This window comes from Dipteris shenzhenensis, chromosome 31, assembly GCF_047967505.1.
Source record: "Dipteris shenzhenensis isolate YYH24624 ecotype China chromosome 31, Dip_SZ_1.0, whole genome shotgun sequence".
Lineage (NCBI taxonomy): Eukaryota > Viridiplantae > Streptophyta > Polypodiopsida > Gleicheniales > Dipteridaceae > Dipteris > Dipteris shenzhenensis.
In genome coordinates this window covers 8,951,225-8,978,352 of record NC_141626.1, presented here as the reverse complement: position 1 = coordinate 8,978,352, position 27,128 = coordinate 8,951,225, and the positions used below count along the sequence as shown (strand labels likewise).

The 27,128-nt window shown below is 46.6% G+C and overlaps 1 protein-coding gene across 2 annotated transcripts in view; it reads right to left on the bottom strand.

Annotated features, from left to right (window-relative positions):
• The window catches only part of LOC147880995 (putative sodium/metabolite cotransporter BASS1, chloroplastic), a 133,081-nt gene extending 106,263 nt beyond the window's left edge, over window positions 1-26,818 (bottom strand). For both annotated transcript variants that reach the window (XM_087370222.1, XM_087370221.1), the window contains exon 1: window positions 26,264-26,818. In XM_087370222.1, the coding sequence (XP_087226348.1) occupies window positions 26,264-26,762 (499 nt within the window). In that variant the 5' untranslated portion in view covers window positions 26,763-26,818. The remainder of the gene's footprint in view (window positions 1-26,263) is intronic.
• Window positions 26,819-27,128: the final 310 nt, after the last annotated feature.

The window sequence follows — 27,128 nt, the reverse complement described above, 5'->3', positions numbered from 1 at the left end:
TCTCTGCTGAAGTCTGTAACCTGCCCTCGTCGAGTACTGGAAGAAAGAAAGAGGACGAACACCTGCCACCGGAGCAGGCCATGCCCACTTACCTGGGTCCCAGTCAAGCTCCGCAAGAGGTCGACCCTGAAAAATCCAAAGTCTCCATCTAATATCCTTTGCAATGGTCAACCTGGAAGGATCTGTGGCCCATTCCTTACCCAGGCAACCAATGACCCTAACTCTCTGCCAAAGAAGCTCCTGACGATCCAGGGGCTGAGTGGGATACAATCTATGAGAGGAATCCATCTCAAAATAAATAAATGGTGCCGGTCCTAAGCGAACTCCAATACATAGCCCAGCCTCACTAAAACAACCCGACCAAGTAGAAATGGGATCAACATAGGCTGGATCTGTAAGTACATCCCTCCACTCCTGAGGAATAGCTCTCATGATCAGTAATCTGGTGGCAGCAATCTGTCTAAGTGGCCCATGTCTATCTCTGATCACCTCCTCTGACATCTCCACACCTTCCCTGAACCAATCTCCGACTGTCACAACCCCCTGAGCATGCCATCTGGCCAAGGGAGTCCTAAGTTCTGTACCAAGGAAAGATCCCTGGTACCGAACTAGGGGGTTATGGTAAAGTGGCTGTTGGGCGATTTCCTCTCTGGAGGAGGGAACTACTCTGATGAGGTGCTGTCGAAAATGATCCCATATCTGAACAAGCCTTTTCACAAGTGGTGAGGAAGGCTGAGAATGCTGGTCCATCAGGAAGATCCAACTGACTCTACCTGCCCACTGACCTGCTGCTCTGGGGGTGCACTGGTGAATCCCATGCAGTAGGAACTGCTTCCACGGCTGATCTCCTGGAGTCAAACCTCTAACAAGAAGTTTGACTAAAAGGGCTCTGCTCTGCATCTCCAGATCAAGAACCCCAAGTCCTCCCTGCGAGAAAGGTAAAGTGATAGTATCCCATGAAACTCTGGCCCTAGTGTCCTCAGAACCATCCCCACCACTCCACAGAAAGTTCCGAAGCAATCTCCTCACCTGACGAATCGAGTCAGCATAAAAGCACCAACAAGACGCAACATACCACATAGTCGCTAGTAGAACCTGGTTGAGTACCAGCGCTCTTCCGACCAAAGAGAGTCTAGCCGTACTCTAGTAGGCTAGCTTTCTCCGGATACTCTCAAGATTTGGGGCAAACTGTTGCGTCAGGGACACCTCAATGCCAACCTGGAAGCCCAGATATCTCGTGGAGGTGCCTCTGGGTATCCATACAAAGCCTCTGTCTCCTCCCCATGCTGGGGTATCCTGCTGAGCTCCAGTCCAGATGCCTTTTGATTTATTCCAATTGACAAGTCCCCCTGAGGCTAGGCAGAACTTGTCAATTGCATTTGCAGCAGTAGCAAGACTATATGCATCTCCTCTGACTGTCAGTGCCGCATCATCAGCAAACTCAGTGTCCAGAAGCTCCTGCTCCTGCTCCTGCCGGATAGGCAGATGAAGGCCCAAAGTGCCATGACTGGTAGCCTGCATAAAGTATCCCATAGCCTCCGCTACGAAAAGGAAAAGGTAAGGTGCAAGCGGGCATCCCTGTCGTACCGATCTGGATAGCTGAAAACCCGGTCCTTTGCCTCCACAGACCACCATCCTGCTAGAAGAGTGACAGTAAAGTGAGGAGACCCATAAAATCCATCTATCACTGAAGCCTAGCCTCCACATAGTGCCCTCCAAGAAACCCTAGTCCACCCTGTCATAGGCCTTGTCAAAATTGAGAAGGAGAACTGCAATCTCCTGCTGACTCTCCTTCGCCCAGTGAGTGGCCTCCCAAAAAGTGAAGATATTATCCAAGATACTCCTATCTTGGACAAATCTTGTCTGAGTAGCTCTGATGATATCTGGCAGCATAGGCTTTAAACGAAGGGCCAAGGTCTTTGCTAGGATCTTATAGGCTGTCCCTAAAAGTGTAATGGGTCTCCAATTACGTAAGATTGTCTTGTCTCCCCCTTTCGGGATGAGACAAATCATACCTGTGCATAATGCCTCGCCCAAAGATCTTGTATCGAGAGCCTCTGAAAAGACAGAAAGTAGATGAGGCCCAATCGTATCCCAGAGAGCTCTAAAAAGAAGGGGCGACAGACCGTCCTCCCCCGGGCATTTGTCTCTGGGCAGCTCATGTAACGCATCTGTGATCTCTAGGAGTGATAGCGGGCTATCCAAAACATGACTCATCCTGTTTGAGACCATCTGGGGGACATGACTCCAAATCTCCTCTCTAGCTCTGATCATCTCCTCGGTGACTGGATCAGTGGTGTAAAGAGTGGAATGGAAATCAGAAGTGATCTCAACAAGACGATGAGGATCCGTCTGAAGAGACCCGGCCTCATCCACAAGTCTGCGAAGACTGTCCGAAGAGTATCTCTGACCCACTGCCCTGAAGAACTCTCTAGAGCATCTATCCCCCTTTTGGATCCAGAGGGTCTGCTGGGAGTAAAACCTGAACTAGGCCCTCCTGCCCTGAATCTCCTCTAGTCTCTCCTGAGCCTCTGAAAGCTGCCCTCTGATGAAAAGAGAATGAGGAAAGCTCTGAATCAATCTCTGAAGTCTGGATACCTCCGCTCTTGCGTTCCGATCTCTGATTTTGAGCTTTTCCTTCTCCTCTTTTGCCCTCAACTGGCAGGCCATGCTGACTCTAGCCAAAGCCCCCTCTACCCACATCAAAGTCCGGAACTCTCACAAAGCCTGTGCTCTCCAATTGAGAGGGAGAATCTGTAATAGGACTAGACCATGGTCAGATAAAACATAACCCGGGCGGATCCCAATCTGTCCTCCTCTGGCCTGGCCCCAATGGCCAATATAAAACCTGTCAAGCGTAGCCAAAGAGAGAGAGCCATGGAAAACCCCAGACCAAGAGAACTGAAGACTATCAGCCAAGTGACGAAAGTCGTCCAATCGAGCTGCATCATGAAGTCCAGCATGCAAAACAAAACTATCCCACTCCACTCTCTTCCTATCAGAAAGTCCACCCTCTGTCTGGCCCGACTTGTCTTCAGAGAATTCAATCATGTTGAAAGCTCCTCCAACAATCCAGGTGTCTGCCTGAGGAAGGGACTCTCTGAGCTGTCTCCAAAATGCACGTCTACGGGCTGGATCCGTGGGAGCATACACATTGAGAACACCAACTGCTGTGCTCTCAATTTGAAGAATAACATAGCATGCCCTGCTCTCCACTAGTGTACCCTCTTGGGTGATCTCTGGGGCCCACCTGGCTGAAACTGAAATGCAGACTCATGCCCTCGTACCATCCGTTGGGCTCCAATATGTCCGGCTCTGTCCTCTGAGTAAGGATCTGCATGTGTCAATCCTGTCCTGGGAGAGCTTATGCTCTTGGATAAGTACAATGTCTGGAGGGGACCCTGAGGAAATAAATCGAAGGGAGTCCCTAAGCAACTGCAATCTAGGAACTCCGGATCTACGACCATCTGCATCTGAAATAAATCTGCGGCCATTCAGTCCTCTCACATTCCAAGAAATGATGGACAGCCTAGACATCGGATGGAAGTGATGGGATGCCAGTGGCAGCGGCACAAATGACTCTCTCTGACGGCACAATCCAAAGTCGATCTCTGATCAAGCTCCAAATCTGCCCCAACTCATGTAAAATGGCTCCATCCAAGGGAATAATACTCTGGCGCGAACTGAGGAGCTGAAAGTCAAACCAACCAGCACTCCTGGGCAAATCAAAGTGTCCATGAACCTCAAAGAACAGAAACAGAAAGGCCCTGCCACCGAAGCCAGGTCGAAGAGTCCTAGGGCAAGAATGAATCTGCGAGCCGACAATACGGTGAACCGATGAAAACTGAGTCATGCTCAAAAGCTGTCTATCAATCTCGCTGTCAAGTAACTCAGCTGACCAACTTTCGCTCCCTCGAGAATGAAAGTTGCCTGCGGAGAAACGAAGAATGTGCCCCTCTCTGGATAGAGTAACAGATCCTAAGTATTCCTCTACCTCCTCTGACCGTCGACAAAAAACCGGGAGAAGTTCCAATCTAGTGAGGGAGTCTGTGGAGACCCCTCGAGCCAAAAAGGGACCAAAACTCAACTGGCAGATCTCTGTCAACCATCCTGGGGTCAGGTCTAGGAGTCAGAAGAGCTGAAAAAGGCTGAGCCGTCCTAACTCTACACCTGGAATAGGTGAGAGGGAGAGGAAGAATCTGCGGCGAGGTGCCTGTATGCAAGGGTGATTGAAAATCTCGCTCAATCTCATCTGCTAGAATCTCCCAACCCTCACGCATGTCTGGGTACTGAGCGAAATCTGTGACTGCACTCGCAAAAGATCTGGATAAACCAGGAGTGAAAAGCTGCGAGGACGAGGCTGTACTGGGAGGGATGTCTGAGAGGACGCTCTGCATAGCAACAAAAGAAGGTACTGTGCGACAGGGAAGAGAGAGAGGTCTCGAGGGAACCTCATACAGGCGCATGAGATCTTGGGACGGGCTCTGGCTTTGACCTGTGTCGTGAAATACCTCTCTCTCACTAGACTGCTGTGAAGAGGCATCCATCACCGTGTCCGCAGCCTGAGCAGACTCCAGCTGGATAGCTGTCTCAGAAACCAATATATGAACCTCCGGGGTAGAAGTGTCAAGAGTCATCAAATCCTGAGCTACTGTCTCCTGCACAGTGTGAGGCCCTGCCTACGGATGGTCCTCTGCATCTCCCCTTTCCGGGGTCTCGTGCACGTGTCTCAACTCCCTGAGCTACCATCTCCTGCACAGTGTCAAGACCTGCCTGTGGATGGTCCTCTGTATCTCCCCTTTCCGGGGTCCCCTGCACATGTGTCTCAACTCTCTGCCAACTATGAGCTCGTAGCTGGGGCTGCTCGTACTGCTGACTCTCCCTCTGTCTCCGTCTCCTCCGAGCTCTCCGTGAAAGCTGTTCCGCTGGAGGCACCTCCAAGTTCTCAGAGTTCACTGAAGGCTCCCCCAAAAAAGTCTCCTCTCGCTCTGCTGAATGAGTCAAAGCAGGCTCAGAGACCCCTGGAGGCTGCTCGTACTACTGACTCTCCCTCTGTCTCCGTCTCCTCCGAGCTCTCCGTGAAATCTGTTCCGCTGGAGGCACCTCCAAGTCCTCTGAGTTCACTGGAGGCTCCCCCAGAGGAATCTCCTCTCGCTCTGCTGAATGAGTCGAAGCAGGCTCAGAGACCCCTGGAGGCTGAGCTGTAGGTTTTTGGTCACTCGGAGGATGAGAAGTATCCGGAGTCTCTGATCGATGCCGACGACTGGGGCAATCCCTAATAAAGTGACCTCTCTTCCGACAGAAAAGACACTGACCAGGAAGACCCTCGTACAAAACCCTCTGCTGCATCTGGACCCCATCTCCAGTGGAGTACGAAATCAAAGTAGGCAAAGGTCGAGGAGGGTGGAAATCTGAAATGAGTCTGACCCTCGTAACACCTGTGCCAGTAAGTGACTGAGCATAGGAAAGTCTAGCACCTGAAGGGATGACTGTACCTGCCACACTAGCCATATGCTCCACAGCTCTACGACAAGAGCTGACCTCATCAGGAAGTCCAGGGAAAAGGATCCAAAAGGAGAACTGTCGCGGTCCAGGGGATCACTATACATAGGGGCATACTTGTGGGTACTTGGTTCGAGCAGATGGGTAGACCCTCCTTGTGTATGCGTTGTCAGCTTGCAGAGGAATCTAGCAAGCATTGTTTATGGAGTTGCACCAGCTCTAGAGTGGTATGGACAGGTATCTTCAGGTTGTTCTCATATGTAACATCTGAGTCCTTTCTGTTGACGTGGGGCGCTGCTCTTTGGGGGAGAGGATCTGGAGCCTTTACTCTCTTTGAGTCAGATCCAAGAGACCTCAGTTTCTTCATGCAACGTCGCCAAAGACGGGGTCCCACGGAGGCCAGCATCATGGAGCCGCAGGATTTACTTTTGGTACCGGTACCAGCACAGGATTACATGCCTTCTTCAGCTGCAGGGTCAGCCTGGGAGGTGATTTCCAGCATTACCCTATGGCGGATATGGTGTTCGCGATGTTCTTTTGTCCTTGGGGACCATTTATGCACGGAGGCTGACACTCTTGCTTCCATTTGGGTAGAGATTATCTTCACTCTTAGGAGTCAGTGGGAGAGGTGTACAGGCACCTCTTTGGCAGCTCGTGGGAGACTTATATCCTTCATGAGGACATGGGACTGCTCTATATTTTTTCACTTGACCCCTTTTGGGATGTCGTGGCATTTTAGACCACCCCCATGGCTTTTTTGCCACATTGTTGAGGCTAGGGATAGAGTACTTTCTCTCCCACCTGTTGTATGATTTGTTTTGAATGGAATATATCGCTCTTTATTTTAAAAAATGGCAAGAAAAGTCTCAGATTACTCTCTATGCATCGTCTTTGTTCTCCAAAGATGCACGGGGGTCTGAACATTCTCAATATTCAAATGCATTTACTTGCTCACAGAGGAAAAATGATGTTACAGTTTATGCAAGGAGATCAGCGTTGGGCTTTCATGATCCGCTCTCTCTTATTACATATTCATACTTCTGCTTTTGGGCATTGGCAGCCTACTCAGTGGGATTTCCTATTTGGCTCTATCCAAAGCAAGATTAGAGGCTGCCCTTTTGTCTCTCGCCTGCTTCTCAATTGGAAACATATCTTATCCCACTTGGAATGGCATGGCCGAGATTCTCTGTCGGAAAACTCTTTGAGGGCTGAGAGTATTTATTGGTCTAAAGTATTCCACCCTTCTTTGGCCATACAAGAACCCAGACATTCTTATTTTCTCTCCTTCAAAGGCATTTCATCTGTGGCGGATGTACTTCAGGATGATGGCACACTTTTATCTTTTTCTATGGCTGCTAGCAAATACGGTTTGGGAGCTCATTATCGTCCTGTATGGCATAGGATTTCAGCAATGCTTCAACCGTTCTTGCCGGTACCTCGTTTGAAACTTCAGAATAGGCTTGAGGATTGGATTTTACACTCTTCTTCCTCTTCATCCTGTCCCTTGAAGCTCTCACATATCACAGTGTCATCTCTGTATAAAGTGTTATTACTTCCGCCTTGGATTTCTGACAGAGCGAATACTGTTTGGCATATGGATCGCCCACTAAAGTGGTGGAGAAAACGGCTGCGTCTCTTTTGGCATTACAAAGTCCCTCTTCGGCAACAGCTTTTCCTTTAGCGAGTCCTGCTTGGCATTTTTCCATCTAGCCAGTTACTCGCACACAGACATATTGCTCCGGCCGTTTGTCACAAATGCCTGCACTGTACTAAATCTGTGCTTCACATCTTTTGGTTCTGACCACATACTTGTGACTTCATCGCTCTCATCCGACAGAGGCTTCGAGCGAGATTTCCTACTGTTACTTTTGGCAGGCTTTTCTGGTTGTTTGGTTTTTTTCATCCAGCGAGACAAGGTTTTGACTTATTTTTTGTATGGGTACGCTATTGAGCACTATGGACTTTATGGATGGGCAGAAATCATAGAGTCTTTGGTGATCCACTATTTTCATCTTTTATTTTTTTCAAACGATCTCTGCAACAATCATTCTATGATTGTGTTCACACTCGTTTGATTGATCAGGTAGTGTATACAGCTTATACTGAGATCTTTAGTTGAGTAGTAGTTACTCCATTTTCGAAGTAACTATGAATGTAATTATTTTACAGCAATAAAAGATTTCTTCTCACAAAAAAAAAAGTGTGTGTGTGTGTGTAATCAAAACTCTTGCCTCTCAAGAATTGCGATTGGCATGCGATCCTTTGGCCCGGCCAGATTATTTATCTGGAAAACATAGTAAGACATTTGGGTTATCCAATTGGCTGGAAATTCAGAAATAAGCAACAAATATCTTGGGTATTAAACAAAATTCAGGACAAATTAGAATATTGGAAGATCTCCACTTGGCCATTGCATGTTCGGCTTCGAATTGTCCAGTCCATTGTTCTAGCTTATGTCTAGTTTTACCTTCCTTTATTACATTGGTCATCTCGAGATCTCTCTTCTTTTATGTCTCAAGCCATGGAGATTTTTAGGAAAACTAAGCTTCATAAAAAAGCTTTAAGGTTGCTCAAAATGGACCTGCTTTGCTCACCAAGAAGGCATGGTGGTTTGAATATTATAAACATCAAATTTCATGTGTTGGCAAGAAGGATCACTATGCTCAAGACCTTTTTTCAGCAAGAGCTCTCCCATTTGTGATGATTTCCCAGACGACCACCTCTTCTATCGCCTCAACATTAGTACCACACCCTTGACCTTAGCCATCGATCCCCCCTTCCGATTTAGTCCTTCTTACCCCTCCAAACACCGCCACCTTACGAGACATCATGAGTGTCATTGACATGACCATCCTGGGCCTCGATTACTTTGACTCCATCCTACCACCACCACCTGATCGCGCCACCTGCATCCCTTACTATTATCGAGTACTAGCTCCACCATCCCTCTCTGATATTCAGCACTTGTTCCGTTTCCCTACCCCTAGAGATCCCCCTCGGGAATATGGTTTTTGTGGCATTCCGACGCTCGATATTCCATCCCATATCGCCACTCTCTTGCGTGCATCCTCCGTGCAGGCAAAGAAGGGATTACTTTTCTCACACACTCCGCCTTCTCACGCACGCTCACTTCGTATCTATTTCACCTCATGTATTGCCCCATCACCAGGCAAATATTTTACCAATTCTCTGTACGATCCTCTTCTATGCCTATACTACTGCAAACCTTACCCCTTCACACGCCTTATGCACAGTTTCCTCACACGTACCCTAGGCTACCGCATTTCCACCTAGTATGTCGGCTCCATCATCACTCTTCTTTTCAGGGCATGCACCACACCTCTACCCCCACTCCCTCCCTTACCTTCCGCACCAGCTTCCTCCCCGTCCCCATCACCCTCACCACCATTGTCTCTATCATGTTGGCATTTTTGTGTGGTCAGATGCGCACAAATGCTTATGGACATTGGCTAGTTGATCCATCGGCAGTAGTACTTGGCAAGTTTCAAGGTAAAATCCCTGATTGTCCATTTTCTACTGCCTTGATTCACAAATGGAAGAAAGTGCTCTCTCGCATCAAATGGTCTCCCCATCCTGCTTCTATAGCTTCCTCGCTTCGAATGGAAAGCCTTCATTGGAGTGCTGTTTTTTACTCTTGTCTTGCTGTACAACAACCAATCAGAGCTTACAATCTCATGAAGTTGGGCATCCGGTTCATTGATGATGTGGTAGATACTCAAGGGCATATTCTCTCTTTTCCGGCAGCATGCCAACACTACAATCTTGGGATGCATCATAGACCCATATGGAAAGCTATTGCAGATCTCTTACTCCCTTTGGTTCCGATTCCAACATTGGAAGTAAGAGACAGGCTTCAAGATTGGCATCTTCAGTCTTCAAGTCCAGGATTATCCTCTCAGCCTTTGCATCTATTGACTTCCATATAGGCTTATCGATTGATATTACCTCCTCCATGGATTGCTCATCATGCAAATTCTCTTTGGCATCTGAATAAGTCTTTAACTTGGTGGAAAGGAAAATTGAAATTGATATGGAAGTTTTAAATGCCATTGAAGCAGAGACTCTTTCTCTAGAGATGTATTGCTGGTATTTTTCCAGTGGGAGTGAAATTGGCTCAAAGAAGGATTGCCTCTTCTCTTTGTCCAAGATGTCATCGTACTCCTGAGAGTATTCCGCATTTATTGTGGTTCTGTTCATATTCCAGAGACCTTCTGGACAAGATCTCCTATTTTCTCTCTCTCAGATTTCCTGCACACAGGTTCTCGAGGTTTTTCTGGATGTTTGGCAGATTATCAGCTTCTTTGTCACAGTATTCTCTTTTCTTCCATTGGATCAAATACTGAGCCTTATGGACCCTCTCGCTACAGCGAAATCATGCATATCTGAATTCACCCTTTCAGCATCCTTATGAGTTCTTCCGAGCCTCATTGTGGCAGTCCTTATATGATGCCTTGCATGAGGAAGATTTGGATGTTTCTTGCATTCAGCTTTTCTGGATAGGGCATTGGCTCTTTTCTCGAGCACTGCCCTGTTGTAAAATGGATGTTTCATAATATAATTTTCTTAGTTTCACCAAAAAAAAAAAGTGTGTGTGTGTGTGTGTGTGAGAGAGAGAGAGAAGAGAGAGAGTGTTTGTGTGTGTGTGGGTAAGTGGGGAGTGAAGAAGTGATGCACACATAAATCAGCAAGCTCTTAACGAGATGTTGACCAAGAACCATCAAGCATCCGGATCCGACAGATATTGACAGCCTGTCTTTTGTAGTGTAAACTCTTAAAAAATTGCTTAGGAGAGAAGCCTTTATCCAAAAATGCATGTTGTCTGGATCGGGTTTCCCATTTAGCAAGCTTTTTGCGATCATTGGATTGAAGAGAGAATTGAGCCTGACATAAGAGCATGCTTTCCTCTGAAGACAAAGGGCGAAGATGAGCAAGCTCATTCAAACTCTGACAAGTAAATTTGGCATGTGCTACAGTCTCCCTTGTGGCTTGCATATAGGATTTGCCATAATCTCGAATAACTGCTTGCATCCGAGCAACAAAAGCCTGCTAGGCATAATCCAAACCAATGTGTATCTGACGAGAGAGAGACTGAATAGCATCAGAGACCAAGGCTTTAAAGTTAGCATGCTCCAGATAACTATTATTAATCAGCAAAAGCCTTCAGCAAGGCAATCTGTTAGTGGGAAATTCATGTAAGGAAAGCCTCAAACAAAGAGGAGCATGATCCGAATGTGTGAAAGCATCATCAACCCAAATTTGACAAGTAAAGGCATCACAATGATGTGGATCAACCTGATACCATCTGTCCAAGCGTGCCCGATAAGAAGATTGAGCATTATGTTGAAAGGTATAGCCCGGAAGCATGGGCTGTAATTCCTTCTAGAGATCAACCAGGCGCAACTGAAGCAAAAAATCAGACCATGCCTGTGTTTCGAAAGCCAACATATGAGTGTGGCATGAGGTGTTGTCACCCAATTGAGGGGCATTATTAAAGTCACCACAAATGAAGGCATGTTGCCGCCATGGATAAGTATGCATGGCAGCCCAGATCAAAGCTCTATCACGAGAGGATTGGGGGGCATAAACTGATGCAAATTCAAAAATTTCCGCTTGAAAAAAGCATTGAACAATAATCCATCTACCATGGCGATCATTGAGAGCCACAACATGTTGAAGGTCCAAGTTGAAGGTCGTGCTTTACCAAAAAAGTCACACCAGAAAAGGAGTGCTCTCCAGCATAGAAGATATCATAACCAGCAAAATGGCCTATTTGACCAACATACATATGCTGACCAGCATATATACGTCCCATGATCTTGGTGCCTTGATGCAAGCCCTCTCTATTTATGGTTTGGCAGCTCGACTTCATGTTAATTTTCAGAAGTCTAAGCTGCTCCCTTTGCATTCCAAAGACTGGCATAGTCTATTATGGCCAGAGGATATCATTCCACTGACTCAGTATTTCTGCGTTGTCATTGGCAACTCGATCAATGGGATTTCTTTTTTGGCTGCACTAATGGCACTTCGCCTCGCTGCCCTTTTGTCTCACGCTTGCTTCTTGACTGGAAGCATGTTCTTTCTCGTCTGGAATGGAATGGACGGCAATCTTTGCTTGGAAATTCTTTGAGAGCTGAAAGCATTCACTGGTCGATAGTCTTTCAGCCTCCCTTGGCTTTACAGGAACCTCAATGTTCCTACTTTGTCTCGTTTAAAGGCATCACCTCGGTTGCTGATGTTATAGATGATGCTGGTACTGTGCTCCCCTTTTCTCTAGCAGCCACTACATATGGATTGGACTCTCATTATCGTCCTTTGTGGCGACAAATTACTTCTATGCTTTCGCCTTTTGTTCCGATTCCTCCTTTGGAACTCCAGGACCGGCTGGAAGATTAGACTTTGACTTCTCCAGGGTTCTTTTCTCGTCCTTTGAGGCTATCTCAGATTACTGTACCTGCATTGTATAAAATCCTTTTGCCTCAACCTTGGGTTTCAGAGAGAGGTGATTCTGTTTGGCGAGTGCATCGCCCAACCAAGTGGTGGAGGAAAAGATTACAACAACTTTGGGCCTATAAAGTACCGCTTCAGCAACAGGTTTTCTTTTGGCGAGTTCTTTTGGGAGTGTTTCCATCTGGACAGCTATTAACTCGTCTACACATTGCTCCTGCACTTTGCCACAGATGTTCTGCTTCTTCGGAAACTGTGCCTCACTTGTTTTGGCATTGTCCGTGCTCTCGTGAGGTTTTTTATCTGCTTTGACAACGCCTGTGAGTGAGATTCCCATCTGTTCCGTTTGGGAAGTTCTTCTAGCTATTTGGGTTTCATCCATCCAGACCGGAGTTTCATCTTTTCTTCGTTTGGGTTCACTACTGGGCACTATGGACTTTATGGACATATAGGAATTGTAAAGTCTTTGGTGATCCTACTTTCTCTCTGTTTGGGTTTTTTAGGTATTCTCTGCAACAATCTTTCTTTGATTGCTTGCAGACCCGCTGCATAGATCATGAGGTCTTTTTGGCATATACTGAAATTTTCAGTTGATGTAATTGTAGCACCTTATTTTGAGGTTGCTACTCATATAATATAATCAATCAAAGATTTCACCCAAAAAAAAATGTGTGGGTGTGTGGGTGTGGTGTGTTTGTTTAGAAATCATAGAGTCTTTGGTAATCCTACTTTTTGGTGGGTGTGTGGGTGCGTGTCTGTGTGTGGTGCGTTTGTTTAGAAATCATAGAGTCTTGGGTAATCCTACTTTTTCACTTTTTCCTTTCTTCATGCACTTTCTGCAACAATCTTTCTATGATTGCTGGCAAACTAAGTACATAGATCATGATGTGTATGACTTATACTGAGATCTTCTCGTGATGTATTTTTCCACATCCCATTTTGGGATAGTGATTATGTAATATAAAGCTACAAAATTTTCACCCAATAAAAAAAAAAATTTGTGCACGCCGTGTGGGGGTTTGCTACTGGGCACTCTGGACTCTATGGAAGGATAGGAATCATAGAGTCTTTGGTGATCCTACTTTCTCTATTTTCTCTTTTTTCAGGCACTCTTTGCAGCAATCTTTCTATGATTGTCTACAAACTCAGTACATAAACTATGATTTATACTTGTCATATACTAAGATCTTTTCTTGATGTATTTTGGCACATCCCATTTTGGGATAGTGACTCTGTAATATAAAGCAACAAAAAATTTCACCAAAAAAAGTGTGTGTGGGAGAGTTTTTCACCGTGTGTGTGTGTGTGTATGTGTGTGCGCTTCAGCAACAGGTTTTCTTTTGGCGAGTTCTTTTGGAAGTGTTTCCATCTGGACAGCTATTAGCTCATCTACACATTGCTCCTGCACTTTGCCACAGATGTTCTGCTTCTTCGGAGACTGTGCCTCACTTGTTTTGGCATTGTCCGTGCTCTCGTGAGTTTTTTTATCTGCTTTGACAACGCCTGCGAGTGAGATTCCCATCTGTTCCGTTTGGGAAGTTCTTCTGGCTATTTGGGTTTCATCCATCCAGACCGGAGTTTCATCTTTTCTTCGTTTGGGTTCGCTACTGGGCACTATGGCCTTTATGGACATATAGGAATTGTAAAGTCTTTGGTGATCCTACTTTCTCTCTGTTTGGCTTTTTTAGGCGTCTCTGCAGCAATCTTTCTTTGATTGCTTGCAAACCCGCTGCATAGATCATGAGGTCTTTTTGGCATATACTGAAATTTTCAGTTAATGTAATTGTAGCACCTTGTTTTGAGGTTGCTACTCATATAATATAATCAATCAAAGATTTCACCCCCAAAAAAATGTGTGTGTGTGTGTGTGTGAGAGGTTGTGAGGAGACGGATTTGCCCAGCAACCCCTGTCGGGTTTCGTGCCATCCTTTAGCCTCCGTATAGACCTGAACATCTGTACAACCCCAATCCGTACAGGTTTCTCTATCCGTAGAAAACCAGCAGCCCCCGTTCGTGCAGGTCCTTGCTGTTCGTACGCTTTTGCCTCGCCATCCGTATAGCCCCATTTGCCTCACCATCCGTACAACTGTCCGTACAGGTTTGACACACCATACAAACTGTACGGCTCTGTTCTGCTGTTCGTACAGGTTCCCTCGCCATCCGTACAGCTCCTCCTGCAGTCCCTTCCGGTTCTTCAAGATCTCTGTACAAGTTCCCCTGTCATCCGTACAGCTTCCCTTGCTGTCCGTATAGGCTTCTACTGCCCCTTCTCCTCCCCTTACTGCTGTCTTTTTCTCCTTGCTGTTCTTTTGCTGTCAACCTTCTTCCTTCCGTACAAACCTTTCTCCTTTTCCTGTTTTCTCTGCCCTCGCATTTTTCCTCTCAGTTTCATTGCCTTCCCTTTTCCCTGGATCAAATGGCGGACTGTCCTTATGAGAAGACTTTTCAAAAAGACAGGTCGGTTTCCAACAAAAAACAGAAGCAGGTGATGGGTCTGGATGACCCCTTTTATGCCTCTGCAAAGGCTCAGCTCGTCTACGAAGTGATGCATGAAGGTTTTGAGGATATCCGCAAGCGTTGGAAAGATCCACTTCCCACTATAGGTATCATGGTTGAGGTAGATGACATCTTTCATGCCATTATTATTTTCTTTCCTGGACGTATGCCTGCTATTGCGGATGTGGGCAATTGGTTGACTAGAACCATGGGTGGGTGTTATGTCAAAAAAGTCCAGTAAGCAGCGAGAGGTCTTTTTGAGATCATCATGGCTGATGAAGAGCACAGACAAGTTTTGCTAGAGCACTCTCCACTCTTCTGTGGCCAGCAGTGTTGGAAAGGTCACCTCCCCATCTCTAAGCCCCCAAATGAGGAGAGCGTGGGGGAGGGAGACCTAGGGCAGAAGATGCCCAGAGAAGAGAGAGAGAGGGGGCTGCCACATGGGCAGCACCTCACAAGGAAAGAAAACCTTGTGCAGGAAAGATGGCGGGGGCATGTACCCCTGGATCTGGCCTGGCAAGACAAAGCTTCATGGCAGGTATACGGACTGCAACAGATCCCCATGAAAGGTGCGATGACTCAGCAGGATGTACGGGGCAGTACGGCGCAGGACACGTGGCTGGAAAGAGCCTGGCAGAGGGCAGAACCAGCAGGCCTGGTGGAGCAGCAAATTGGGCTGCCAGTGGGCAGTGGCATGCCTTATATAGGCTGGGCTCCTGCCTAGATTGGAGGGCCAAAAGCCCTAGAACTGTGGGCCAAAGAGCCCTAGTTTTGTGAGCCCTTAAAGGGCTGTTTTGGGGCAGACTGGTCGGCCCAAACAGACCAGCCAGTCGGCCCATTTAGGGCTGGCTGGTCGGTTATTTCAAGGGGCCCTTGGGACCTATAAAAGCAGAGGCTACAGGCCTCATTTCACATCCAGCAGTGCAGCTTCCAGCAGAGCAGAAAGGAGCAGCAGAGCACAACCCTTGGGGCCTACATCCAGAAGCTGAAGGAGTACCAGTGTTGCTGCAGACTTAGCTCAAGTGTGAGGCTGAGACCTTGGCTGTCTTCTAGGGCAGCAAGGAGCTGAGGTCAAAGGACGGAAAGTCTACAGAAGCTCCAGGTGGAGCACGCGGGCTCAAGTCTAGAGATAGCCAGCTGATAGGAGAAGGACCTTGTGGTAAGATCAGAGGACCACACCATTGGTGGCACTCTGGATCTGTCTCTCTTGATTTGTGTCCATAGTTTTGGACAGAAATATATATATTTCGGTGGTTTCTCTATCTGGCCAGTTCATTGTCTATTGATAAGTCTGCACATCTATTGAATGCACATAAGTAAAGAAGTTTGTGATTCCACACCCACACCACACTGTGTGAGCTCCCGGGCATTACTATAAGTCTTCCGCTGTGTGTACCCTCTGTTGGGTCATTTCTAACATGGTATCAGAGCCCAAGTAGGAGGCTCACAGATGTGGGAGCCTAAAGGCAGGGACCTTGCTGAAGGACGACCTTGATTCAGAAGCTCTTGGGAATGGACTTCCACGACTGGAGGATTGTGCCCTTGCGAGAAGGAGGGTGACTCAAGTTCAGTCAGGTGCGTTCAGAGTTCTGGTCTACTGAAATTGAGTTTGGTTGACTTTGCTGTGTGGTATAAACAGCAGAGATGTCGACCTCTACAGCCTCTTCAGCCCCTACTTTCCCTTCCTCCTCCCCCAATTTTCTCTCTTTCACTATCCCTAACTTTGGAGAGTCTGGGAAACTGGACGGGACTAATTACCCGATCTGGAAAGTGAAGATCCGGAGTCATTTAGTGGCTCGGAAGTTGTGGAAGCTGTACCACGGGAGTGGAGTCGAAGTCGGAGGACATGGTGGACAGGAAAGGGGAGATAGTCATGGCAATAGACAGAGAGGAGCTCGAAGCTTGGGACGACAGAGATGCCCATGCCCTGGCAATAATCATAGGGACTACGGCGGACTCCGTTCTTCCACATATCCAGCTGGCCGAGACGTCAGTAGAGGCGTGGGCCACCCTGAAGGATCTGTACGAGACGGACAACACCTCCCGGATTTTGCTTCTTCAGCATCAACTCTACAATCTTGATATGGAAGAAGGAGATACGGTACATAGCCATTTGACGAAGGTCAAGGTGGTAAGGGATCAGCTGGCAACAGTTGGTCAGAAGATAGACTCATGCCATTTGGCCTTGATGGTACTGAGGAGACTGCCTCGGAGTTTCAAGAGCTTTGTTACAGCTCTGACCGCAAGACAGAGGACCAAACCGCTGACGTTTGAGGAGTTGGGTCCATTACTGCTACATGAGGAAGCTCGGGAGAAGCTCTACAACGAGGACAAAGATGACAAGGCGATGCTGGCGCAGGATTCCGCTGGCAAAGGAAAGGGCAAGCCTAACGGTGGCAAGTCCAAGAAAGACAACTCTAACGACGAGGGGACTTCTAAGAGGAAGCAGAAGAAGAAGTGCTTCTACTGTGATACGCCAGGACATTTTGCAACGGACTGCAGAAAGAAAAAGGCGGATCAGAAAAACAAAAAGGAGTCTGACACAGATTCAGAGGGAGAGGCCAAAGCAAATGTGGTAATCAAAGAGTTGTTCCTGGTGACATCACCGAGTGTTACCGAGGTCAAATATGTTGATCCAGAAATCACAGTGAGGATGTCTGACATAGAGATGTGGGTCGACGAGGAGTCAAATGCCTTTGTGAAGGTGAAGGACAGCATGGAGCGCTTGGTACCTTCCAGGTGTGTGGCTGTCGACACTGACACGAGGGTGGATTCCATGAAGGGCCCTGGGGTCTCATGGTCAGATGGATGCTGGAGCAGTACAGGATTACACAGGCGCTTGGTGGGTGCCTCAATGAGAGTTTGCTTTCAGGGCAAACATTCAAGCAGTACAACAGTCTGGTATGTATTTGATATTTTGCATTTGAGCCTTTATAGCATGCGGTGGAGAGACTCTGCTCTTCATTTGTCTCAGGTGATACGAGATTGGAAGGAATTGGCCTTCTTCGAAGGCAGAAGGGGAAATATTGGTGCTTCTTCAAATCTCGGATGCAGATTGCTTGAAGGTGATGGACAAAGAGTACTGAAGCCAGAAGAGTACCTGCTTGAGAACTGAGCGAGAGTTCATGGTCCAGGTTATCTAGAAATATTCATTGGTTGCAGACCTTGCCAGAGGAAGGACGGGTTGAAACAGACCCTCAGAGCATGGTGCCTGGAAGACTCCAGGTTGTTCACTCATTATGAGGGGGACAATTGGAAGATCATGACGGCTGGATTGCTCGAGTTCAGAGGTGGGAACGTGACTGAAGGAGGTGGTGCCAGTTGGTGCTACCAGAGATAGACCTGTGTATCAGGATGGTGTGCGGAAGTGGAACCAGACCTGGTGGAGCAGGAGCCACTGGATGAAAAGCCAGGAAAAGATTTCGACATCGAAAAGTTCCAGAGGACTACGACCAGGGAATTACTGGAGCATTTTCATCGACGTGTTGGCATTGGACCGAGATGTGTCGGTGAGAGGGGGTGTTGGAAAGGTCACCTCCCCATCTCTAAGCCCCCAAATGAGGAGAGCGTGGGGGAGGGAGACCTAGGGCAGAAGATGCCCAGAGAAGAGAGAGAGAGGGGGCTGCCACATGGGCAGCACCTCACAAGAAAAGAAAACCTTGTGCAGGAAAGATGGCGGGGGCATGTAGCCCTGGATCTGGCCTGGCAAGACAAATCTTCATGGCAGGCATACATACTGCAACAGATCCCCATGAAAGGTGCGATGACTCAGCAGGATGTACGGGGCAGTACGGCACAGGACACGTGGCTGGAAAGAGCCTGGCAGAGGGCAGAACCAGCAGGCCTGGTGGAGCAGCAAATTGGACTGCCAGTGGGCAGTGGCATGCCTTACATAGGCTGGGCTCCTGCCTAGATTGGAGGGCCAAAAGCCCTAGAAGTGTGGGCCAAAGGGCCCTAGTTTTGTGAGCCCTTAAAGGGCTGTTTTGGGGCAGACTGGTCGGCCCAAACAGACCAGCCAGTCGGCCCATTTAGGGCTGGCTGGTCGGTTATTTCAAGGGGCCCTTGGGGCCTATAAAAGCAGAGGCCACAAGCCTCATTTCACATCCAGCAGTGCAGCTTCCAGCAGAGCAGAAAGGAGCAGCAGAGCACAACCCTTGGGGCCTACATCCAGAAGCTGAAGGAGTACCAATGTTGCTGCAGACTTAGCTCAAGTGTGAGGCTGAGACCTTGGCTGTCTTCTAGGGCAGCAAGGAGCTGAGGTCAAAGGACGGAAAGTCTACAGAAGCTCCAGGTGGAGCACGCGGGCTCGAGTCTAGAGACAGCCAACTGATAGGAGAAGGACCTTGTGGTAAGATCAGAGGACCACACCATTGGTGGGACTCTGGATCTGTCTCTCTTGTATTGTGTCCATAGTTTTGGACGGAAATATTATATATTTTGGTGGTTTCTCTATCTGGCCGGTTCATTGTCTATTGATGAGTCTGCACATCTATTGAATGCACATAAGTAAAGAAGTTTGTGATTCCACACCCACACCACACTGTGTGAGCTCCTGGGCATTACTATAAGTCTTCCGTTGTGTGTACCCTCTGTTGGGTCATTTCTAACAAGCAGATTGTCCATGTCTTGCCTTGCTGGTCTCCTACCAGGGATTATCAAGCATTGATTCGACACCGCTGCCCTGTATGGGTAGAGGTTGTGGATTTTCCTCGGTGCATGGCGTCTCTATTGCCAAAAATTGCAGCTTCTCTTGGCAAGGTGGTTTGTCCACCGAGACCAAATGGCAATTCGAATCAGTTTTGCATTTTGTGGGACACGCATAATCGCACCCCGGCTTCTTATTTGGTTACTGAATGCAAGCAGTTTGGGCATATGGCTTCACAGTGCCCTTCTCGAGCTCCCAAACTACCAGTGCAAGCGGTGAAAAATAAAGGGGTCAAACAGTTTTTTGCTGTCCAGGATAAAGGCAAAGCCCTGGCTGCCTCGAATGCTCCTGCTCCTCTTTCTATGCCTTCGGCATCTCAGCCTCAAGTGAAGGGCAAAAATTTGGATGAAGCATCGCAAACTCCTCAAAAAGTTCTTTCTCCTAGGAGACCTTTGCCATCTAGGACTTACAATAGTGCATCCTCCCAGGGCAAAACCCCCGCTTTTCTTGTTTGGGTGCATTGATGGCACTTTGCATGGCTGCCCTTTGGTCTCCAATTTGCTTCTTGATTGGAAGCATATTCTGTCTCAACTGGAATGGCATGGTCGACAATCTCTGATGGGTAATTTTTTGCGGGCTGAAAGCATTCACTGGTCAAAAGTTTTTCAGCCTCCGCTTGCTTTACAAGAACCTCGCCATTCTTACTTTATTTCTTTTATAGGGATCAATACTGTTGCTGATGTTATTCATGATGATGGCTGATTCCTCGTTTCCACTTGCAAAGTTTTATGCAAATAGTGGCAATATTACAATTCAATATGGAGGACAAATAATTTATGAACTTTCCCACAACGTTTGTGGGTAAAGCCATCGAGTGTTTTGACTAATAGCCAAATGGTCATTTCACAACATGGACAGAATTAATAAAAGCCTTCCTAAAAGGTCTCAACATGAGTTCAGCCAGGAGGACATGATCAACCGAATCACGTAAAAATCCGGGAATCGGTGTACCGACTTTGCAGCCAAAGCAAATGTGGTAATCAAAGAGTTGTTCCTGGTGACATCACCGAGTGTTACCGAGGTCAAATATGTTGATCCAGAAATCACAGTGAGGATGTCTGACATAGAGATGTGGGTCGACGAGGAGTCAAATGCCTTTGTGAAGGTGAAGGACAGCATGGAGCGCTTGGTACCTTCCAGGTGTGTGGCTGTCGACACTGACACGAGGGTGGATTCCATGGAGGGCCCTGGGGTCTCATGGTCAGATGGATGCTGGAGCAGTACAGGATTACACAGGCGCTTGTGTGAGCTCCTGGGCATTACTATAAGTCTTCCGTTGTGTGTACCCTCAATTGGGTCATTTCTAACAAGCAGATGGTCCATGTCTTGCCTTGCTGGTCTCCTACCAGGGATTATCAAGCATTGATTCGACACCGCTGCCCTGTATGGGTAGAGGTTGTGGATTTTCCTCAGTGCATGGCGTCTCTATTGCCAAAAATTGCAGCTTCTCTTGGCAAGGTGGTTTGTCCACCGAGACCAAATGGCAATTCGAATCAGTTTTGCATTTTGTGGGACACGCATAATCGCACCCCGGCTTCTTATTTGGTTACTGAATGCAAGCAGTTTGGGCATATGGCTTCACAGTGCCCTTCTCGAGCTCCCAAACTACCAGTGCAAGCGGTGAAAAATAAAGGGGTCAAACAGTTTTTTGCTGTCCAGGATAAAGGCAAAGCCCTGGCTGCCTCGAATGCTCCTGCTCCTCTTTCTATGCCTTCGGCATCTCAGCCTCAAGTGAAGGGCAAAAATTTGGATGAAGCATCGCAAACTCCTCAAAAAGTTCTTTCTCCTAGGAGACCTTTGCCATCTAGGACTTACAATAGTGCATCCTCCCAGGGCAAAACCCCCGCTTTTCTTGTTTGGGTGCATTGATGGCACTTTGCATGGCTGCGCTTTGGTCTCCAATTTGCTTCTTGATTGGAAGCATATTCTGTCTCAACTGGAATGGCATGGTCGACAGTCTCTGATGGGTAATTTTTTGCGGGCTGAAAGCATTCACTGGTCAAAAGTTTTTCAGCCTCCGCTTGCTTTACAAGAACCTCGCCATTCTTACTTTATTTCTTTTATAGGGATCAATACTGTTGCTGATGTTATTCATGATGATGGCTGATTCCTCGTTTCCACTTGCAAAGTTTTATGCAAATAGTGGCAATATTACAATTCAATATGGAGGACAAATAATTTATGAACTTTCCCACAACGTTTGTGGGTAAAGCCATTGAGTGTTTTGACTAATAGCCAAATGGTCATTTCACAACATGGACAGAATTAATAAAAGCCTTCCTAAAAGGTCTCAACATGAGTTCAGCCAGGAGGACATGATCAACCGAATCACGTAAAAATCCGGGAATCGGTGTACCGACTTTGCAGCCCCACTAAGGGTGTTGACCAATCAATATGGCCAACGCTCAAGATAAAATGGCATTGCATTCATGGTTGTTGCGCGGCCTCACTAGCGGCACTTGGAGATGACAAATCCAAAAAGAATATATGACGAATTGCTTCCCACAGGAAGAAGAAATTTGTCTTCCATGACATGGACAGCGAAGAAGAAGAAGATCATCTAGTTGTCAAAAAAGACACCAAGATCAAAAAAGAGAAGCTAGAAAAGCTTCTAAAAGAGAAGGGAGTTCAATGAACTCCTGAAAAAGTAGAAGCTTGGTGCCACATGTGCAAAGTGGATAGCCATACATTGAATGAGGGTCGGTCACGGATGCTACAGTAACATATACAATCGTTCAGGTCACACGAGCAAAGAATGCTGATTCGACAAAAGCAAGAGGACTGTAGAGGCCCACCAAGTGGAAACAGAGGGCAGAAAGTTCCATCAAGGAGACAAACTAAATAACACCGATATGGCATGTTTCTTTTACTCAATGAAAGGTCACCGCAAGAGCGAGTGTCGACTATGGAAGAATTAGCTAGACACACGTAACATGATCAGGCACCAGCTTCATGAGTGATATTAATTAGAAGTGAAGGCAATCGTAAGGTCACAAAGAGACAAAGGACCAGACGAATCAACACAAAAGAGCCAGGGATTCGTTGGAAAGAAGAAAAGAAGACGACCAAGGAAATCAGCCAAGCACTTAAGCAAAGAGAACCTCTTGTGGGGATGTGAAAACCTGAATGCACTCAAACACCGAATGGGAGCATAGAGGAGCCAGAGTGCAGTCAAGCAAAGAACCAAAGCAAGGACAAGTAGAGAGCCATGATGAAGTGCATTTTAGTAGATCAAAACACAATCGATACAGCCTAGGAGAAATTCCGGGAATCCAATGTAACAATTTCCGTAGGTCAAATATTGAAAATCGCTCCCCACTACACAAAGTCCTTCCAAAATCCCCCACTCAGTAAACCACCCATGGCAGATATGTAGACCACCAAAGTGGACATGACCAAAATAGAGATCTGGGAAAAAAATTTGCTTATGATTGACGTGAAAGCTCAGAACAAGGAGTCCTCATTGATGGAGGATCATCTCCTGTCAAATTCATCATAGAAGAGGTCAACGGGGGGTTAAGTTGAGTCTTGAAGCCATCACCTTTTAAGATTCGTATGGCAGATCAGCGATTGGTGATGCCTAAGGGAATGCTCAAAGATGTGTGCTTTGACGTAAATGGCGTTTATTTCACAATGACATTCATCATGGTGAAAATGGAAAATGAACAAGGATACGCAATTCTACTAGGAAGGCCATGACTAAAGGGAGCCATTTGCTAAGGGCAAGTTTCAACTATGAAGTAGATAGAAGCGATCGGTTGTTTCAATCATCATTGTGCCGGAAGCTGAGGATGTGTGTAGACTACTAGAAGCTGAAAGAACAAATCATTAAAGACCCAACAGCATCCTAAACAAAATGGTGGGGCACAAGATGTATAAGTTCATGAACGGACACAATAGTTACAACCAAATTGCACTAGCTGAGAAGACAGGGGAAAGACCACCTTCTTCACCGAATGGGGGGCGTACTCAAGTAAATTGATGCCATCGGGCTGAACAATGCACCAAGCAGTTTTCATGGTGTTCACAGTTTTGCTTCTTGTCCGAATTCAATTGAAGACTCTAGACACCTGTGTCCAAGTAGTTGGTCCAGAAAGTGTTGAAGGAGGCGGCAGGAGGTGAAGTCAACTAGGCAAAGCTCCTCACCCCACACATCCACAACCAGTTGGAGAAGCTAAAATCTGGGAAACAAAAGGGTGTACTGAGACCTGTGTCTACTCACACGAAAGGGTGACGCTCCCAATCAAACCATTAACCGAACCGAACAATCTTTTAAAAATGTGTTCACCGAACCCAACCTGAAGTCAGAAATCCACGGAAGCCCAAGGAAGACGAACAGGAAAAGTCCGAAGGGCTACCCAGCGAATGCCCCAAGTAACTGACAAGGGAAAGCAGCCTGTGGTGGAAGAAGTGCAGGGCAAAGGAAGTGGCACACGATCCAACTACATACGAACTGACATTGGGTGCCATGCAATGAAACAGTGCCGACATCCCCTGAATTCATATCACAGCTTCCACCGAGGAGGATGTCAATATGTATTGCCATGCATATGGCAGAATTGCATGCCAAGCCATCAACATGATGGCGCATGTCCAACCTCTTGATGTGATGGAATTCAACCTACAGGTAGGCCATCCAACTGCGAATCACGAAGGCTAAGAAAATAAGGGAGGTGGCAGCCAACCACCGCATAACATTGCTCGACACATTAGTCAGCATGCCAAATCCTCAATCATCAATGGAAATGATCATATACTTCAATGTCGCAAAAAAACAATAATACAAGATGAACAGGATCTCCAAGGTAGAAGCAACACAAATTTCAGAGCTCCTGCTTGAATGGGGAGAGCTGCCAATCCCCCGGTGGACCGAGAACACCAAACATTGAATCACTCTGTAACAAGGGGACATCCAAGCCATGAGGACACGACAGATGCAATTCATCAAGTGCTTTTTGTATGATGGGCAAGCAAGCAAGTTGTCCGTTGTGGAAGGAACCATGCTTCAGGATCCACTGTGATCCAAATTATCCACTGAGGCGAGGATGTGGAAGTGAAGGAAGAGGAGGTTGAGGCACCGCATTTTCAGAAACAATGGAGACTTCAGGGAATTCCCGATGGTACATGCAAACTTTACATTAAAAGATGACCCTAATTCGTAAGACCAAGCCAACTTGGTGGATCATGCCTTGATAGACATTCTAGATCCGAAGATATTTGAAGTAGAGGTGGCTCAGACCGGGGGGAAGCAAGCAAAACAGAGATGACTCATACTCCATAATCATACTTGAGAGATAGTAGCCAGGCCAACAAAGACAAGTCCGATGGCTCACTGCACAAATACAGGGCCGGGTTATAGCCAAGGGGTAGGCACAAGTAGAAGGATTCACTACGAAGCTTTTACTCCAACTTCAAGATGAGTACCACGAAAATAGTTCTAGCAATTGCTGCACACGAGAGGTGGCCAGTATATATGATTGAGGTGAAGTCAGCATTCCTAAATGGGGATCTAGAGGAGCAAGTTTATGTAGAGCAACCTCTTGGATTCCAATTTCCAAGAAACAAAGTGGGCAGATCTAAAAGGCACTGAACGGTTGAAACAGGCCCCAAGGGCTTGGTGCACGTGCATTGATCAGTTCTTCAAACGGATCAGGTTGTTCAGAAATCCTTCAAATGCCAACGTGTACCTCTTTCAAGTGAAGGTAAAACAGATTCGATTATTTTGCATGTTGATGATCTAATCTTCACCATAGTTTTTTCCATAGTTATCATACGGGTACGAAAGTATGATTCCCATATAGTTCAGCCCCTGGGGGCTGAATCATACGTGACCCTAATTTTACAAAACAAAAAACAAGAACATATAGTTTGTACACATTTAATTGTTAGAGAGTTACAGAACTTTCAACTTCAAACTGGTACTAATTTTAAAGTCATGAAAGACAAGTGCTTTTCGGAAAAACATGATTTTCTTAAGGTCTAGGACCCCGTTTTTTAAACCAACAAAAAACAAGTACGTTTGCCCCTTTCCATACACGTATGGAAAGGGGGATTTCATACGTCTGGTCAGGGTAATCATACGTGTACGGTTCCAACTATGATCTTCACAAGTGATCATAAGATAGAAGATCAAAGAAATCCAAACACACTTCAAGGAAGAGTTTGAAAATGGACGACTACATTATTTCATCTGGATGGTTTCAATCTTGAAGAAGATGACATCTTCATTCCATAGCGAAAATACTCTTGAGAGATTTTGGAGCCTTAGAGGATGGAGATTTGCAGATCAACATCAATTCCGATAAAGGTGAATTCCAATTATCCCCGCTCATAGACATCACAGAGAGAATACAATAGGTCGTTAGGCAGCCTCATCTATCTCTCCACTACAAGACCTAACATCAGCTTTGCAGTTGGATTGCAGGGATTGGTTAGTAGAGTCAATTGATCCAAATACCCCACACCTCCGCGTGCAAGCACCAAATCCCTCTGATAATGTGCTTGGTCAATTTACTTTTGCCTATTCTACTTTTTATCCCAGCATAAACTCTCATGTGTTCAGCTCACCAAAAGTAGATAAGCCATTTTTTCATGACGGTTAGCCAGCAAATCTGGAAGCTAGATTATGTAAATGGAGTGCGAGTCTCGTAACTCCCATTGTATCAAGACGTATATCCTTACTTGAGGGGTCTTTATTTATTTTTTTACCATATTCGCATCTGATGTTACATTAAATGGAAAGTCTGCCTTTCTTAATCTTAGAGACAGAATCCACTCCATGCACATAGGCTGGGTACAATTGTGTGCTCCCTATATATCAAAAGCATCTCTAGTAGTTCCACTAAGGTTTATAGGATTTTGAACAACGCATGAAATTCCTCCTTCAATTAACTGTCAGATGAATGCTGGATGCAGATCAAAATTACACATCACAAATATGTGTTGATTTTTTACTTCTCCTTCGAGCAATAACTTCGAGCCTTAATCCAAAATGGCAGAAAGCCTATTAGACTTCCCGAAATAGACTCAGAGCAGGCGATCACACGGATCATTATTGGGCATCTCATGGAGGCATTGAAGTTTCTTTGTACCAACCGAGCATCGTAATTGTGAGACCAAAAATCTGCCAGCCTCCTTTGATCCAATGAAATGCTCCGGGTTTCACAAGAGCTATTGCACTTGCTAGAGCTACCCAAACGGGGAATGCGGTCGAAAGGAGCTCCACAATCGTCGACAGTCTTGCAACCCAGCCATCTCTGCCATCGAGCTGTTGTGCAGGCGAAGACTCCACGTGGACAGGCGCATTCTTCTTGTCAGAGCAAAAGACGAAGCGACTAGATGGGCGGAGCCCATGAGCAGGAGAAGAGCAAAAAGGGAAGGAGGAGGAAGAGGAAGAGAAGGGAGATGGAAGGTGCAAGAGAGAAGGCTTGAAGTGAAGAAGATGTGGGAAGGCAAAAGGGGGAGAGGCAAGGCGGCATTGAAGAGCTTGATGAGAGTAGCGAGCAGGGCCGATAAGCAGGGGATCCATGGGAAAACGTCCTTGGTTGCAATAGCTCACCAGTTCAAACTTCAAAACATTTGCAATCAAGCACATTGTGCATTTTGACAACGACAAAGAGGCGTAGTGTGCTTGAGATTGGGTCTCATGGATCTCCTTTGATTTCTGGCTTGGATGTATGGTGATGTTGATTAAGGGGAAAAGCATTTGCATGCCCCCCTTCCACATGGCACTCACACGATGGTGCAATGTGGCATCCCCGGATGTGCTAGCTCTCTTTGCTCGATCAGAGTGAAAAGAGCAGGCACAAGATGAACATTTCGTTTCGTTCATTCATTGGACAGCGAACGAAATACACACACACACACACACACATATTTGGAGAGCGAACGAAATACATACATACATACATAGAGAGAGAGAGATATATATATATATATGAGTAGTCAGATCCGTCTACGA